General features: G+C 41.4%; 1 protein-coding gene across 8 annotated transcripts in view; it reads left to right on the top strand.

Annotated features, from left to right (window-relative positions):
- Positions 1 to 563: 563 nt before the first annotated feature.
- ARFIP1 (ARF interacting protein 1) overlaps positions 564 to 18,303 on the top strand; it is a 42,185-nt gene continuing 24,445 nt past the window's right edge. For 5 of the 8 annotated variants that reach the window (XM_084286630.1, XM_084286627.1, XM_084286624.1 and 2 more), the window contains exons 1-3: positions 584 to 646; positions 5,060 to 5,139; positions 9,064 to 9,165. In XM_084286630.1, the coding sequence (XP_084142756.1) occupies positions 5,062 to 5,139; positions 9,064 to 9,165 (180 nt within the window). In that variant the 5' untranslated portion in view covers positions 584 to 646; positions 5,060 to 5,061. Of the gene's footprint in view, positions 647 to 1,395; positions 1,485 to 5,059; positions 5,140 to 9,063; positions 9,166 to 18,303 lie in introns of all 8 variants that reach the window. The other 3 variants (XM_084286625.1, XM_084286629.1, XM_084286628.1) reach the window with 3 other exon arrangements.

Raw genomic sequence — 18,303 nt, 5'->3', positions numbered from 1 at the left:
CCTTTGTGTTATTTGGGGGCATTTCACAAGTTCCCAAGCCATCACACAGAACTGTATTCCCCCAAGGGCAAACCCTATGGAAACCCTACTCGTGCTGCCTGTGCAAAATCACTTCGGGCCTCTGTGCCCTCACCATTTCCTTTGTTTTCTCGTTTGCATACTGCTTCGTTGTAACTTTTCGCAGCAGTCTCTGGTGTCACTTCCCCCTGACACCGCTGCAGCACCTCGACCGCAGCCAGCAGTCGGTGTCACCCCTTTATTATTTGTGCAGCCTATGGGACAGACAGCGCCAGTGTTTAACTTTCAGACTTCTGATGACCCTTTACACGCGAGGCAGAGGCTGGAGGAGCGAGCACCAGCTGGAAGGAGCTCAAATTTTTTACTTTTTGAGGGTGCTGAGAGGGAAACCCCAGCGGCGCCCGTCGGGCCCCAAGCCTGGGCCGCGCCGTTGCCATGGCGACGCCCCGGCGGCGGAGCGACCATAGAGAGTCGCGCCCTCCGCCGCCTAGAGCGGCGCCTGTCCCCCGCCGGGTCGCCGCCCGCCGCCCTTCCGGCCAGGCGCTTCCGGCTGCCGGTGGCGGCGGCGGAGGAGAAGCGAGGAGGGGCCCGCGCCCCCTGCCCCCCCCCGGCGCCTCCCCGCCGCCAGGTGAGGCACCGGGACGGGCCCCGGGACCGGCAGGGGCAGGGGGGGACGGGGGGGACAGGGGAGAGGCCGCGGGGTGGCGGCGGGGGGCGCTGAGGCCCTGCCACGGGGTGCCCCCAGGCTGGGGGCGGCCTGGGCTGGGCTGGGGGGGGCTGGGGGCAAGGGGTTGGTGTTTGGTGTTTGCAGTCGGCTCTGCCTGCTGGTGCCCTAGGAGGGTACCCGAGGGCTCTTCAGGTGCCTTACTGGAGGCTGTAGCCAGGTGGGGGTTGGTCTGTGCTCCCACGTGCCTGGGGGCAGGACGAGGGGGACGGGCTAAAGGGGCACCAGGGGAGGTTTAGGCTGGATGTTAGGAAGAACTTCTTCACCGAAAGGGTTGTGAGGCATTGGAACAGGCTGCCCAGGGAAGTGGTGGAGTCACCATCCTTGGAGGTCTTTAAAAGACGTTTAGATGTAGAGCTTAGGGATATGGTTTAGTGGAGGACTGTTAGTGTTAGGTCAGAGGTTGGACCAGGTGATCTTGGAGGTCTCTTCCAACCTAGATAACTATGTGATTCTGCAGGGCTGGAAGAGTGTGTCTGGTGATCAGTGCAACTCCAGCTAAACGGTTGTCTCAGTCATTTATATTTATCTGCTTATGTGTGTGCACCTGCATGGTTAAAATGTAGGGAAAGGATCATACAGAAGAGCATTAGGGTGGAAAAAATGGAGTTTGTGGTACTGTCTCAGTCAGAAGGTTCTTTCTGTTTTGGTAGAAGTTACAATCCCAATAGAAACCTGTGCCTTTGACAGTCCAGAGAGGAGAAGAGCAGCTGGGAGCAGCCTGACCTGGAGGACGTGGGGTGTAAGCAAGTTGCAGCCCTATTCCCCACTCTTCATCTCCTCAGTGTCTTGTGATTTTCACATATAACTTGGTCTTGCAAGAGAACAGCATAAAGGGGAAACGACGGTGTGACTGCAGCAGAAAGTGCTGACTGCTTTCCCAATTCTTTAAAAAAAAAAAATCTTGACAAGAATTAGTGGTGCTGTTACTACTTGTAAGTCAAAACTAACTAACTACGCATCGATTCATTGTTTTCCATCAACACTGAAATTTTCTGCAATGTTACAAGAGCTTCTGCTGGTTCTGCATGCCGTGGAGTAGCAAGACAGTAAATGCAGCACGCTTTGTTTGGACGGAAGATGTGATGCTTTCATCTTAAAGGCAGCTCGTTAATTAATAGAACAACTTCAGGAGCCAGAGCATCCTGCTTAGAAAAGCAGATGTAATTGTTGAGAATCCCCTGGTGCTCTTTTCTGAGACCGCAGGAGTCATTTGCTTAATAACTGCATTAAGAATAAACCCTTCATTCAAAATGGCTTTACTCTTGATAACGTGTTTAGTGCGTGTTTGCAGGTAGCCTGTAAGTATGCTCTTGTATTGCTAACTGTAACTCCTGAAGTGTCAAGGAAAGGCTCGCCCTGAGGGACGTTTAGGATGCTGTTCCAAAGGTTTTGATTTGTTTACTTTGCCGGTTGAAGACAAGGTGTGTAAATCTCCAGGGCTCTAAAAACGGTCTGGTTTTAGTTATGGTCAGCAAGTTTGGAATTACAGAGGTGGTAATCTGATAAGCCTGTAAGCTGGCCCTGCCGTGGAGGGGAGAATCCCGGTCTGTTTGGTCTCCCCTCTTCTTCTCCGGCACATGTTTGTATGGATTGAGCTGTGAAAAGACGGTGAAAGAAAGTGTAAAACTTGTGTAGGAAACAGGGTGAAATACCTTCAGACTCCATAAAAATCCATCTGTCCACCCATCGGTTTTCCAGTCCTGGATGCTCCGCATGGCTGCTGGAATTCAGAGTACTTGCTTCATGCTCTTTTTGTGCCTGCATCTTGGGCTTGGTGCTGCTGGCTGGTGCCTTCCAAGGCTAAAGATGGCTGGCTTAGGATGCTCTTTGTGGTCACTAGGAAAGCTTCCATCGGCATGAAGAAGGGGAGGTTATTTTCTACGTTTGGTTTGGACAGGCTCATTAATTGAATTCAAAGTAGATTATTTGCTTCTTGCAAAGCAGGGGGTTTGTTTCTCGTGATTTTTTGACACAAACATTTAAAATTTCAACCTGTTTCATCTGCGTAGTCCTGGAATGCAGTGGGTATTGGGAATATTGGGGTTTTAAACTTTGTTTTCCCTACTGTTCTGCTTCCTTGTGAGTATTTGCAGAACAGCTCTCAGCATTTGGCTGCTTTTACAGCAGGGATGAGGTGAGGAACTCAATGCCACTTGCAGCATCATTTGGATGTGACTGGAATCTCACAGGGATGAGTATCGTGGTTCTGTGACTTGGTCAGCTCATCAGAGGGGTTCAGAGTGGTCCTGGGCATGCTTAAATGCTTCAGCTGCTTCCCTGACTAGATGGTCGTATTTGGGCAAAAGAGAAAGCTGTGAATATGCGTTAACTGCAGGGCAGGGAAGGAACCATGCAGGCAGATCGGATGGCTGCTTCAGAGCGTGTTCCTGTCTGCCGAGACAAAGTCTGGCACACCTGATAGTTAAGTGGCCCCAATTCTTGTTCCTGCCTTAGGAGTGGGATGGAGGTTGCTTTCTAGGTTCCTTTGGCTGTGGTAGTAAGGGGCTTTCCCACCAAGCATCCCGTGGAATTAAAGCTTTGGTGAAGACGTGTAAAATAAAGGGCCAAAGTACCTGAGTGAGAATTGTGAATCGGTGCCTGGAAACCAGTGCTTCTGGACAGTGTGGTTGCAGGTGATGGCGAGGGATGTTGTGGTATGCTAAAGAGTCATCTGCAGAGCTGTGGTGCACGTGTTCATCTTGCTTTCAAGTAAACAACATGATATAAGCAGCTCCATGTGTGTGTGTGGGGGGGGTATAACAGCAAATGTCATTGACATTTTCCTAATTATTTTTGTTTTTACACAGTATCTCTACATGGGTTTGTGAGATCGTACATGTGCCTCTATATTACATTATTAAGAATTCTTGAGTTGATCAGAAAAACATTTTTGTGCTGCTTCTAGCATTTAATAGTTTTAAATAGCATTGTGATGGTACGTGAGGCTTTATGTGAGGTAAAACTCTGGGATCCCTGAAACTGAGGTACAGATTGTCGCAGCCAAGGCTGTGCTGAAAGATGAACTCAGCTTGCTGTTTAGCCAGCAGGGTGAAGAAATGACACTTATTCTGGTCCTTAATGGAAATTGTATATCTACTCAGAAGGCAGCTGTTAGACATGAAGATGTTTGGTTGTTTTCAGCTGGAAGCAAGGGTCTGGAGAGGGCTGCGTGGGGAAGCAGTGGTTCTGCTATGTGGTCCTTCACATGAATTAAAAGAAAAAGGCATAATTTGCAAACCAGTTTGAAAAGAATTTAGTATAAGTGGGTAGGGGGAAAATCCCTATGTCACTCAGTGATAGCCCTGAGGGAATTGCCATCTTTCCTGAGGAGTTCTCTAATTTTATGCCTTGGCTTCTACGCTGCAAGTAACAGGTTATCCCATGTAACGTGAGCTAGATGGTTCTGTTTCTCAGCCTTTGTGTCCTTGTTTTAGTTCCCCTGTCATGCGAGCTGCTTACCTTATTAATTATTTGCTTTGTTTAGAATGCTTTATACCGTGGGAAATTGAAATGCAATTTAGGTGGTGATTGCTTTTTTTCAAATCTCCGATGTGACCGCATCTGTATACAGTGGGGCAAGGCTAACAAACTCCAGTCAGGTATGATTATGCTCAGTGCTGACAGTCTGTTTAATTTTTAATGACTGCTGTTTCCTCCTTGCAAACCCCTGGGTGAGTTGCAGTATCACCTGTACTTACCAGCTGTTTGAAGTCAGTTCAGGTTGCGTGCCTAATACGGCTTAAGTAAGAAAAGTAGCTGGCTTTCATGATCACTCAAATCACAATTTCTCGCACATGTTCCGTGTTAGTGACTGTCTTTGCCTCTATAGGTGAGATGTTTATTATTTTTTTAACCATCTGTTGAAATAATGAAATGGACAGACAGACTTCCGTTCCTGGTTGGGCGTAACAGAGTGAACAGCTTGCTGGGATCCAGTGAATTAGTATCAATATGAACTCGTATAACGTGGGTAAACCTGATTTCTGAACAGAATCCTGTCCTGTGCAGTGGTAGGGTGTAACTGTTGTGGTGGTGCTGCAGAACCTTGTTTGGCTGCCCAGGTTTGATGTCGCAAGCTGAGCGTTCTGTGCAGGGAAGGTTGTTCTGCCAACAGGAGCTTCTGCTAGGCTGGATTCCTAGTCCTCTTTTCAGAGAGCTAAATCCTGGTCCTCATCACAACAGGGAGGTTTCTCTTTGCTTTAACAGATTATTTTAAAGTAATCTTTTTCTGAACCTCTGCTTGAGCTTCTGCAAGGTGCAGCATCCAGCTCCGCTCACGCCAATTAACGCATGCCAACCCTATTTTGTTTTCAGGTATGTCAGAACACAGGAATGAATCCGCAACACTTGATGAATTTCCCCCAGCTGGAGAAGAGGTGCAGTCTGACTCCGAGGTGATTGGGTGGTAGCCGTATTTGTGTGAGATCAGCCAATCCCAGCGAGGTTTCAGACTGACAAAAAGGATGATTCATGTAGCACAGGGAAATTGTTTTGGGGGTAGGAGTTTATGCATATTGTCTGGAGTTGGGTGGGTTTGGTTTGGGGACATTTAAGAACAATCCAGTTCATGAGAAATGAGTACCTGAACCAGTAGTCCGCTGCTGGGTGTTTGCTTTGTGAGCCGAACAGATTTGGGCAGGGCAGAGTCAGGTGTGTACAGCAGGAGGAAAGGATTGGTGCTTGGAAGGTAGCAATTCTTGTGCAGCCTGACTATAACAAGGCATGGTGCATCAGTCTTTTTTGTTGGCTTTTGGGGTGGTTAGTTTGTGTTCTTGGGCGCAGCTACAGCTTGCGTCTTCAGAAGTCTGATCGTCCTAAAATTATGAAGGAACTGTGAAGGTTCCCACTAACAGCTAGCCACTCAGAGAAATGTTTCTTCGAGTGCTCTAGAGTGAAAAAGACAAATACTTGTTTTCTGTGCTGTTTATTTCATTCATTCCTTTACTAATCACTTTCATTTCAATTTCAAATTCGGGAACTTGGATTTCCTTTACTCTTCGTGCATATGATAGGTTTTCTTCTGAGGATGCAGTTTCATTGTGTGCTCAATTTAAATGAGCTGTGGGCTGTGCTTGCTGAAGGGGCGCCCTGTTCAGCAATCATCCTCCTTGCTTTAACAGAAACACCGTTAGATTTAATAGGTTAGTTTTCCCTCAGAGCAGTAAGCGTACAGTGAGTGAAGTTGCAGGAAGCTGCTTTCAGAAGCAAAGAGCTTCTGGTTTTGGCAATAGCCTACACTTGTAATCAGCATTTTGAAATACTGCACTACTGAGGCTTACCTGGTGCTGTGGCCGAAAGCAGTTCTTAACTCCCAATACTTTCTTATTCCATCGTCACCCCCTCTAGTAGGTAGGTAGGAATGCTGGAGCAGTGTGATGAACTGTTGTGGAGAACTGATTGCGTAGAAATACTCCCCATCCCCTTTTTGGGCATAGGTCACTTCCTTTTAACCTGCGTTGTTCCTGCAGTTCTGTTTGCTGTGCAAATAACACAAGTGCTGGCCCAGGGAAGAGGTGGGAGAATAGGCAACGTTGATCTTGAGGGAAAGAGTTGGGGTGAAGGGCAGAAAAAAGGGCAAGGATTTGCTGTTCGTGACAGCAGTGCTAGCTTTGACTGACAAAAATACAGGCTGTAGTTTCTTGTTGAGATGAGCTAACAGTTCATCCTACTTCCTTTTTGATGCTGCTCACTTCATGTCTCTAGTGTTGTCTGACTTAATTGTAAACTAATTCAACTTACTGAAACTGCAGAAAGGTCTTCCTGCAGGGTTAGTGAGTGGGGTCTGGTCACCGTGCAGTCCGGTGAGCGGCTGGCCTGTGGGGCGGGGAGGTGGGACCCTGTGGCTCATGGCAGGGACCGGGGAGGGGGAGTAGTGAAACTTCCTCCTTTCAGCAACCAAGGCCGGTGTTTTCGTTCAGATGTGTCAGGAAGCTGAAGTTAGAAAGTTATTTTTTGCTTTTCTCTGAACGTGACGCCAAGGTTTGCCTCAAGTGGAAATATCTATAAACATCTGAGCTGCTTCTAGGCCTTCCTGGGTTTCATAAATTGCCCAGAGAAGCTGGTGAATGTTGTTTTTTTAATGTAAGCATTGACAGAGAGGTGTGTATGCATGAGCCTGTATGTCTGTGAATAATTGCCATGGTTGAAAACTGGTCTCTGCAGAGAACTTGGTCTGCTAGGCTGATGTGACCATGCAACGTGAGTTGTTCCTTCCTAGGGCTGAAAGAAGGCACTCACTGAATGCTAATGGGAGCGGCCGATAGGGCAAGGTAGGGTCTTGTAAAGTCACTTTTCCTTGAGTGCGTAGCACGCTGACTTTTCCTGACATGATTTTGAACTCTGTGTTTTTAGAACTTCTAAAATATTGTGACTTGGTTTTTTTTTTTTTTTTTTTTTCAGAAGCTGTGCCTGAATGTTTTGCTTCTCATTTTATGTTTAATAAAGCAGTTTTTGAAAGAGTAGGTTTCAATTCAGTGTTTCTAACTTAGTCTTGATTTTCAAAAAGGAAGGTGCATCACCTCAGAGTTAATTTTTGTGGGATATATTCAAAGACTGGTGTTCTTATGTGTGTGGTTCTCATAGGCTGGCTTGCCCTTGGCCTTTTTCTTCTCTGTGTAGAAGGTAACATTTACTCAGAACTAGACGGACTTAGGTCTCCTTGCCATTTTCTCTGTGTTGTTGTTCTATGCTGCAAAATTCAAGAAGCTTATTACAAATTTCACAAATGTAAATCAGGTTTTAAAGCTACCAAATGATGTATGAATAGTGAGCTGTGCTTCAAAAGATAAAATGAGGTGAAATCTCTGTAAATTGCAGTCCTTGGAAGAAGATACATGTATGTTAACATGGCTTTGAAAGCTATTTAGAATTAGAGGAGGATGTGTGTTGGAGCCTGTAGACAGTGCCTAGTTAGAAGAAAGCTTGGGAGGCCTCAGAGCATAATGAAGCAGGTGTTATGTGTTGAACTCCCAAAATCTGCACGTAAATCAAGAGAGGATAGGAGGGAGTAAGGGGAATACTAGCAGTGGGCTGTGACAGAGGGTGTTGCCAATGAAGAACGATGCAGGTGATCCTGAGGAAGTCGTTACATGGAGATGTCCTGTAAAAGCTTCATGTGCTCTTGGAGCAGCTGCTGGTACTTCAGCCTGATGGGCCTGGGTCTGTTCCTGAGCCTCTCATTGGAAAGCAGCTGGCTCAGTTTGATGGTTTCTGAGCTCTAAGTGAAGAAAGAAACCATGCTCACATACGTGTTGATGGTGTGCGTTGGTGTGCCTTGTCTTCGGAGTCTGGCAAAGGTGCACGAGCGTGTTTGAAGGCTTCAGACAACTTTCATATGAGTAGTTGAACAAACACTGGCTTGGATATGTTCTGATTCTTTTTGTCCTGTTTACAATTCAGTTAACTAATGAAGCTGTCCTGAAGAGTTAAGGGTAGCTTTTTGAGAGAGCCAACTTACATATTTCTTGGGGAAGGGTACATTTGGGCAGCAGTGGCTTGATAAATTTTTAGCATCTCTGTCTTCATTTTGAGAATGATGGGGTGCTGCTCCCTTTTCAGGTGCTTGTATGTGGTGTCCATCGCTTCTGAGACTCTCTTCTAGGTTTTAGTGTAGGTCATTCATTGAAAGCAGTGGTTACACAACTGCTTCTGCTGTCCACGAAACAGCAGCATCACAAAACTAACTCTGAATCTTGAATTGCGTTGATTGCTTCTAAGTTCTTGTTTCCACATTTCGCTTTAGGTTTTCTGCTGTTGTTTGAGTCAGAGCTGAATACCAACAGTTTAGTCAGAAGGTGGCACTATATTATGGTAAAATAAAAAGCAAGTTAAACAGTTTGAAAGCTTGGAATCATCACGTTTTTGGTAATACGTGATTAAACTTGTTGCTCTTTTCTTATATTTTTTGTTTTTCATTAGTGAGTACAATTTTCTTTAGCAAACAACAAACTTGACCTTTGTTGTAGTTTGAGATGCATTAAGTACTCCAAGGATCAAGTACATGTATGTATATGGAAAATACTTGAGCTTGGCCCCATGTCTAATTTTTCTGGCACCCCTCTGCCGTATGGTACATCAGTTAACTTTGGTTGTTTCTTTTTTTCAGTCTTGAAGCTTTCAGTTACTTCTGAGATGTGCTAGCTTATTAATGTGTCAGGGTACATGATGAAATGCATCTTTGCAGACCAAGTATATCAGAACATTACCAAAAAGGAGTTTGAAATAAAATCGGCTATTAGAAGACTTAAACATCAAATATCTTAATACAGATCACTTCTTGTAAATTTAAGACAAATACTAACCTGTTTCTTGTACAATAGGGAGGTGCAATGGCTCAAGAGTCTCCCAAAAATTCAGCAGCAGAAATTCCTGTGACTAGCAATGGACAGCTGGAAGATTCCCATGAGCACAGCTTTAATAGGGTAAGAATTGTCTTTGGTGTCTAACAATGTACTGTTACCAGAAATGCTGAAGTTACAATGCAACACAGAGGACTTCAGTCAAGACAGCTCTGTAAAGCTTTTGGAAGTTTAGATTGTTAAATATGTTAATCTTGTTCGCAAGAATAGCGAGGAAATTCTGCATAAGGGTACGTACAAATCACGCTACACAAGCTTGTTTTCTGATGGATCTCAAATTTTACAGTACACTTTATTAAATGCTCTAGCAGACTACAGTTGGCTCTTGCTAAAATTGTTTAAGTAGTTTGCTGTACCTTACTGATTGTAATAATTAAGCTGCAGTTTTAAATACATTTAGTGTGTATGTATGTGACGTATATGTGATGTACATATACTGTACTGTAAATGGTGACAATAAGCTTGGAGACATAAACATGATAGAGTTTATGTAAGCTGTAGGTCTCTGGTTACAACTGTTGATGTAAGGTTTTTATTTTCTCTTATTTTAAGAGGAAAAAGAATTTCTTGGGGTACTTAGATTACTTGTACTCTTTCTTTCTATTTAACCTAGTTCTAAACAAACTGGAGGATTGATTTACAGGGATTGCCTGACTGCCTGCCAGAACAAAAGGAAAATATTTTGGTAAAATAAGCATATGCCTAATTCTGGCTGTCTTCTGATTTTAGCTTCAGTGGAAAACCTCTTTTGAAACTGATAAATTGTTGTTAAAGTTGACTGGGGAAAAAATGAAGCAGAGATTACACATTGCAATAGCTTTTTTTTTTTTCTTTCTTAATATAGAAAAGGGTATATTAGCAATAGCAGTCTTTTCTTAGTTTGAAATCTGGCTCTGTAATGCACAATTGCATGTATACACTTCAATATTATTAACTCTAACCTTGAGCGACCTGATTTTTAATCGCACAATTTTATTCATTAAACAGGAAAATAAGCACTTTTAAAATATGAGAATTACCAGCTCCTGTGAATTCAGGCAACCAAGTCCTAAACTAATATACATGAAAAAGTATTGAGTAGTCTAAGGCAAGCTACTTCTAATGTGCCTGGAAGTAAAGATGGTCGCATTCTGATTTGAAGCTGTAAACACGGCAGAAGTAACTTTTCTTGTATTGAAGCTAAAAGAGTACTACTGTATGAGCTGTATCAGAATGCAATGTGTTTGTAGCATTTTGAAAAGAAGCTATACTTCCATAAAGATCTGTCTGTGGTTCTTTTTTTATCCTTGCTTTACTTTATTATCATTTCTTCTTGTCTTTGACTGTCCAGCAGAGGGTGCTATGCTACAGTTTATGGAATTTGGGATTGGTTTTCTTTATTCTTACTTTGCTTTACAGTTGGAGTTACGAAAATGAGCTAATTATTCACACCTACTTGATATCTGACAAGATTTAGATTTTAAGGAAGCTTTGACAGTTCCATGGTGACTTGCAATGCAGAATTATTTCTAAAAGAAATACTGAACTGAACATCGATGTTTTGTTCTGTCCTATTAAAATGCTGATTATTGGGGGGTAGGAAACAATTCTGCAAGTTTAAAAACAAATTACACATACACCATGAATATATTTCCTGGTTATTGGTAAAATAAGTGTAGGCATAATTTTGACTTCAGTCTGGCTTTAGCTTTAATGGGGAAGATCTTCTGAAGCTAGTAAATGACAAACCATGAAGCAGATACTGCACATTGCAATAGTTTTTTCTATAAAAGGTCTATTAGTAGAGGGTTTTTTTCTAAATATTAATAGTGTAATATATGGTTACATATTATAATAATTTATTATTGTAAATAAAATATACATACAGCAAAGTTTAATAGATAGTTAAAAAAAAAAAATCCTTGAAACAAACATCCATTTGACTTCAATTGTGGTGTAGTTGTATAATGAGTGTGACTGTAAAAAGGTATAAAACTTCATGAGATGTTATTACATCCATGTTGGAGCTCCATATTAAAAATACTGCACTTGGTACTATTTTTTTTTCCTAATTCTGCTGAAAGAGTTGTTTTTTGGTTTCGGGGTTGTTTTCCAAACCAACCCTGCCCCCTACCCCCCAAATGTATGGCAGTAAGGGGTGGCACGTGATTCCTAAGATTTGTTGCTCAACCAAAATCTACCAGTAACATAATGTAAATCCTAGTTTTAACTTCACTTCATTACACATCATCCAAGTTTTGATAAAGATATGTTTATATCTAAATGGGACAACTGAAATCTACCTTTAAGTGACAGTAAATTTGGTTTCAGCTGGAAATTGAGAAGCAAATTTACTATTTTTAAGGCTGATGACCTTGATGCTGCTGTGACTCGACTGCTGCTTCAGAGGTATCTTTCTTTGGCCTAAGAATTGCTTCTTCACTCTAGTGTGTTCAATACTTCTTCGGTAGTTACAGTAAATGGAAATTGCACTTAGTGACTGGGTCAGAGCCCTTGTTTATTCAAAGTATAACTACCATGTTCTGTGGAAAATTGAGATGTTAAATAAGTATTTGTCTGTGGCCAAATACAAAATTTGAGGTAGGTTTTTGCTGGCATGCTACATGCTTTTGTGGCTTGAAGTTTACTCTGTTTTAAAACTTCCACTAAACCCCAAAATGGGTCAAATGCTTGCATAAATTGCAGAAAATTTATACTTTGCAAACGTAGTTGTATTTACTGCTGTAATTTCTTTCACAGTAATTATTCTGGGATCAGTGAAGATGAATTTTTTTGAACTGCCTTGTACAGGTTAAGACCTGCATGTGTGACCTAAACTCAGAATATGTGATAACCAGGGCTGCTTGTAAACAAAACAAAGAAAACAATCTTCTTGGAATTAACATCTAGATCTGTTTACTAATCTGTTAGTCTCAAATTCTAATATTAAGCTTCTATTTATCTTTGTGTTTGTTATTTCTAATGCTTAATGCTCTCCTCTTTCTTTTTTTTCGTGCCAATATTTTCAGTAATTTTTTTGTTCTAACCTAAAGCGATACACATTGCACCGCAGAACTTATGTGCCAAGTTCTCAGGGGTCTTTTTTTCCTATCAACTTATGGAAATGACAAGCTAAGCACTGTTTTTTAGGAGGGCGCTTAAGTAATGGCTTGTTGCTCCTTTCTGAAGTTGCAGTGTTACCACAGTGTTCAGTAAGAATTTTTGACCACACTGGAGTTCAGTCCAATCAAACTCCAATCTACATTTCAATTACAGCTTGCCGGATGGCTGGGGAGTAAGGTTACTTTAGTTTCTTTTTTTTTTTTTTACTTGCTGTAATCAGGGAGCTGTTCATCTAGACATTGTACAATTCAGATGTAAATGGAAAAAAATGTGACTTACCCTGTGTTTTTATTTGCTCTTCTACTGTTACTTTGCCACAAGTACTTTAGCAGCTTTGATTGCATGGTTTTGGTAGACTGAGTAAATATGTAGTTAGGGTCTTCAGGGTTCTTTAGTTACAAAACTAAGCTTTAGTCTAGACTTGCAGCCTTAGCACTCTGATCAGACCTCATCCATAAGTTTTCACTGAGTGTGGTGTTTGTATGTACTCAAGCATGGCAAGTATTTCATTTTGCAAGACAATATTGTACAAATGTATTTACCTGGAAGTGGCAAGCAGCGTTGCTCATTGTTTGAAGGAAAATGCATTTAGCTGTGCAGAACATCAGACAGAATGGATTGCCATAACCTAATTGCAGGAGAAGCATATTGGTTCCAGCCTTGTGGACATAGGCTAGAGCACTGCTTGATGGATCTTCAGTAAATTGTTGGTTCCCTATGTCTAAGAAAAAAGAATCAAAAGAATATTTATGAGGTAACTTAAGTGTTTGCTTAGCTGTAAAGTTTCATTCAGAAATATGCTGGGACATACTCAGTCTCTGGTTTGTAATAATAAGAGATGCCTAAGGAATTCTGACAAGTTTTGTCCTGTCTGTATGGTAGATGGAATTTTTTTTTTTTTTTTTAACTAATAAAGCCTGTGGCTTCAATCATCATTGGATGAAATGTCTAATGTCGCCTTATTACAGGAAACCTTGATGCAGTGCTTTCAGCTCTCCAAGCTCTGTTGAAACTCAGTTATGCTTTAAAGACTTGATGTTTAGAAGAGTTTGCCAATGTTTGGATGTTTGTTACTCTATGCTAATAATAGAGGACTTCAGCAATTACTAAGGAAACATATTTTTCTTACTGCTTTGTACAAGAAGACTGAAACAGAAAACCGTGTTGGTTATTATTTTACACTGGTTTATTTCGCTTATCTCTGACTTAGGGAGGATTTTTACAGGGGATTTTGCTCCCACAGTTTTCTTCCCATGCTATTATCATTTTGATTAGAATAGTGGTTGCTTTAATGTCCCTGAAGGGTTGTGGAGCTGAGGACTGTGCAGAGGAGTGTATTATATGGCTCCTTATTGAAAAAAGGCATAATGTGGAAGCTGCACAGGAATAATTAAAATAGTTTTTAAAAATGTTCGTGTCTGTGAAGGCATTCAGGCAGTTGTAAGCTACTTGTTACGTTGAAACTATTGTTCCAAATCTGTGTTGAGTTCTTATCAGTCTGCATCTCCAAAATTCGTGTTCCAATTGTTTCCTTTCATTTTCAGTATAGATTCCTTTCTGCCTCTTTTTGCACTCCTGTGGGGACAAAAACGTTATTAAATATTGTATGTAATACTAGTAATAAGCTCTTGTCTTTACCTTTCCAAAACTCCCCCAGTCTCATCACTCAAGTTCTCCCTGAAACATCTGAGTTCCTATTTCTTAGATTTTGCTGTGTTAACTGGCATAGCTAGACCTTAATTTGGGCAATTATATTTTAATTACTGTAGATTGATTTAAAACTTCTTTCTGCACATCAACTGTAGAAAACTGTTTTTATGAGATGAAACAAAGACCAGTCTGCCTGTTTGCCAAGTGGTCTGCTTCATGCGATCTTGAAGAGTGAAAATTATGGATGTGAATGATGAGAGTAGAAGGGAAACTGATGTAAAAGCAGATTTTTAGTACGACATTAGGTAAATCTAAAGGTGTGGAGTAACAAGAAAGGATCTTCTGTGTAAAGAGCAACATGTTGGGGAATAGAAGAGATATGTCAGTCCATTTGCTGCTTCACCATAGAGCAAAGCTTTAAGCATAAAAATAAATGAGAGGAGAGCTGGAATTTATTCTGAAGTGAGGATCTGGCGGATTATTTCATGGAAGGTGAGAGTTAAGTCATGTAGTAGGGCAAGGAGAAGAGAAAAATGCAGGATGAGGAGCTCCACTAACATATTACATAGAGCAAGAAGTGAAAGCTCAGAGCCTTATATCTTACTGAATAGATGTTAGATCTACTCATTAAAGAATACTTTAATCTTTAAAATGTTAAACTGAACTTTACAAGAAGGCGTGTTACAATTTTCTTCCCAGATGTAAGTTGAATAGTTTGTTAATAACGTTATCCATCATTTAAAAAATGTGTATGTTGCTTCTAGTTTTAGTTGCTCAACTTTTAACAGACTCACTCCATGAGTTAGCTAGTGACATGTTGTTTTTTAAAGAGATTTCTTGAAAGTAGTAAAGGCAACTAAACCCATATCTTTTAAAAGTGTTTAGTAGTAGCAAATGATGATACTTGGTGATACGTTAATAATGGACTGACACTGTGAAATCAGTACAGCCTTGTTTGCTGTAGGTGCTCCATGACTTCTACCTGTAGGAGAGACAACAGTTTTGATATTTTTCCCTCTTCATTTCAGATGAGTATGGGGAGCATGGATAGGAATTATCTTTTTGAAAACAGCCTTGTAACTCAGCCAAAATTCCTTCATGTACACCCATTCTGCATGACTTCTTTGCTGTATCTACCATGTCAACAGGATTGGTACATCAAAAATTCATACTGGTTCATCTACATGACCTGTATAATTAACTGATGATTACCCCTGTTGGAGGCACTTAAATAAGGTTAACCTTACTAAAATATCTTTAGCTTAATACAATGATTTAAACTGAAAATGGAATTCAAGCAAAGGTTGGTTAATGTAGTTTGAATGCTCTCTACTATGTAGGTTTGCACTGATTTGACTAGGCCAAATTAAACTGGTGCAGCTGTCTTGTGTACCTGTACTTCATGCTTTTACTTCTTTGCACCTTTATCATCCTAGATGGCAGAGATTGGAATAGGCAAGTTGACCTTTTCATTTCATGGGAATATTCTAAATTGCAGTTCTTACAGCTCTAGTCTTGGGTCTCGGTCAAGTTACAGTGTTAAAGTACTTTTAGATGGTAACTGCATAAACCAATGCTATGCTTTTAAGCATCATACAATTGAAAACAATGAATGAAGCATCTCTTTTTATGGTGATGATGTTACAGAGTTAAACTTTTGAGATGTGTCGGTGATTCTGGAATTCTAGTGACATGACTACGAAGAAGATGGGAAATCACAAATTTGAAAGCAGCTCTTGTGATCATCAAAATATTCCCACTAGTTAGAAGACCAATAACTGGTCAAAATATAGTGTCGTCTTGTAGGAGAATCTGACTTCACTTCCTGTTAAAACATGGGAAGTGTTGATGGGAACAAAAAAGCAAGCGATTTATTTAACTTCCTTACCATTCAAAAATCTCCAATTACTGTCACAGCTTCTTGTAAACATGTAGTTTTGTGCGTGTCATCTTTGCCTTACTCTAAGGCTGTTTCTAAATCGTCCCTTGTAAGTTATCAAAGTGATAAATTGCTTCGTCAGAATGATCACAGATTTTTGGCTAGCCTTTTTTTAATGCATGTAAAGTAGCACTACCATTTGCAAGAATGACGTGTTAAAATCTCAAGTTTGCATACAGAAACATGTCTCCACTGAACAGTAGCTTGCATGTTTATATACAATATAGAGGTGGTGGATTGATGATCACTGACTTTTTGATGACAATTCTCATCATGTATAAATGTCTGTCTTCAGGAAGGTATATTTCAGCTAGTTAGTAAGAGTATTAAAAACAGGCATGAATGCAGCTCTTTACACTGAACTTCACCCTTTTTTTTGCCATTAAAAGGAAAGATACCTTTGAATAAATGTTTGTGCCTGTCTGTGTAGTTACATATGTCTACAAAAATACTATGTATATACCCAATTGTAGATTTGAATATATTTTCTTGACCTGAATATCATATTTTTTTGTTTTGGAGAAGGGTGTGTTATAATAATGTAAATGATTTATTTACCTGTAGTTTGTTCAGCCTGTGTTTAGCTTCAAATTAGAGTTAAGTTGAATGTATAAAAGCAGTACAGTTGCTTAAGTTTAGATATGAACTTTTCTATTTACAAAATAGATGTTCTGCATTTTAACGCAAAATACAGATGATTGCTTAGATTCCTGTTTCAAACATGCTTAAGCAGGTTAGCTGTCTACATTTCTTTGGCTTCATATTTAAATATTTCTGAAAACTATACAACGTGCCAGGGTGCCCTTGGGGAAAATGTTTGATGCCGTGTCATTTTTGTTAAATTGGTGCATCTTCTCCTCTGCCATCCAGTTACCCTTTTGCAAGCTTTTCTGCTTTTTCATCTCCTACTGACTTGCTTCAGAGTTAAATGGACTCTGTCTGCCAGCTACACTAAGTTGAAGCAAAAGCCTTCCATCCCACCACTAACTACAAGTACTTAAATGGAAGTACCAGAATTAAGTTGTGAAGGCTGAAAGCAGTACATATCAGATGGTGTGGTATGCTTTATTTGTGAGGTCAGGTTCTGTGTGTGACTACTGTTGTTCATACTACTTATTTTTTCCGTTTTTCTTTTTGGTATAATGCTTCAAATACACAAATATAGCATGATCTATTATTAAATAGCTGGTTTGTATGAGTGAAAGTACAGCTACAGGAATTGGTTACTCCGATTGCAGTAGTATCCTGTGTTCTCCACATCAACAGGATTTCTGTGATGTTGGAGTTCATGTTTGTAGCTTTTCCTTTTTCCCTCCTCTCAGGAGTTTGTCTTAAACTGAAGACAACTGACTAAGTCTGTGGGGACGTGATGCAAAGCCACTTGGGGATGTTCTGAACCTCTGGGCAGTGTCATTCTTAGGCACTAGCTCGCTTCTGGGTTGTGGACTGGATGGCTGCAGTATTATGCATGGATTGGATTGTAAAGGTTTTACTTTGTATGTGGTGCTTTTAATTACATCAGAAATAGTTTGTGTCCCTGTCCAGACATAGGCGTTTCAAAGCTATGTATAGTTTTTCTGTGCATATTTCACTATTGCTCCTCTGTAGTATTACCTTTTCTTGCCTCTGTATAGAAGCAGAGGGCATGTAAAACAGTACTCGACTCCATAAAATGCCAGTTTTCCAATTTCGTAATGCTTAGTTTTTTGTGAGGGTGACAGAGCGCTGGAACAGGTTGTCCAGAGGGGTTGTAGAGTCTCCTTCCCTGGGTATATTCAAAACCCACCTGGGTGTGATCCAGTGCAGTGTGCTCCAGGTGACCCTGCTCGGCCGGGGTGTGGGACTAGACGACCTCCAGAGGTCCCTTCGGACCTCAACTGTTCTGTGATTCCCTGATTTGTTTTGGGTTCCACAACATAAGAAACGTGTTACGGCCCTTGGAAATGTCCAGAGGAGGGCAACCAAGCAGGTGAAGGGGCTGGAAGGCATGTCCTGTGGGGGGAGGCTGAGGATGCCTGGGTTGTCTCACCTGGAGAGCAGGAGGCCGAGAGGTGGACTCCCCGTACTCTGCAGCTCCCTGGGCAGGGGAGGTGGGGACGGAGGTGCTGGTCTCTGCTCCCTGGTCACAAAGGAATGGGACAAAGTTGTGACGGGGAGGTTCAGACTGGACATTAGGAAACATTTCTTTACCTCGAGGGTGGCCAAACCCTGGAACAGGCTTCCTAGAGAGGTGGTTGATGCCCCGTGCCTGTCAGTGTTTGAGAGGTGTCTGGATAATGCCCTCAATAGCACACTTCAACGTCTGGTTAGCCCTGAAGTGGTCAGGCAGGTAGGCTGGAGGATTTTGTAGGCTTCTTGCTCCCTGAAGGGATCACTTGTGACACTGAGTAGGTGCTCGGGGGAAACTCTTGAAGTGGATGTTTTTACAGTGTCAGATTGTGTAGAGACTTCACGTACTGTTCATAGAGTTAATGGATGCTGCAAATTTTAAAGATATTTCTTGCCTGGAG

Source organism: Netta rufina (genome assembly GCF_964035555.1).
Source record: "Netta rufina genome assembly, chromosome: 4".
Classification (NCBI taxonomy): domain Eukaryota; kingdom Metazoa; phylum Chordata; class Aves; order Anseriformes; family Anatidae; genus Netta; species Netta rufina.
This window is presented reverse-complemented; position numbering and strand designations above follow the sequence as displayed.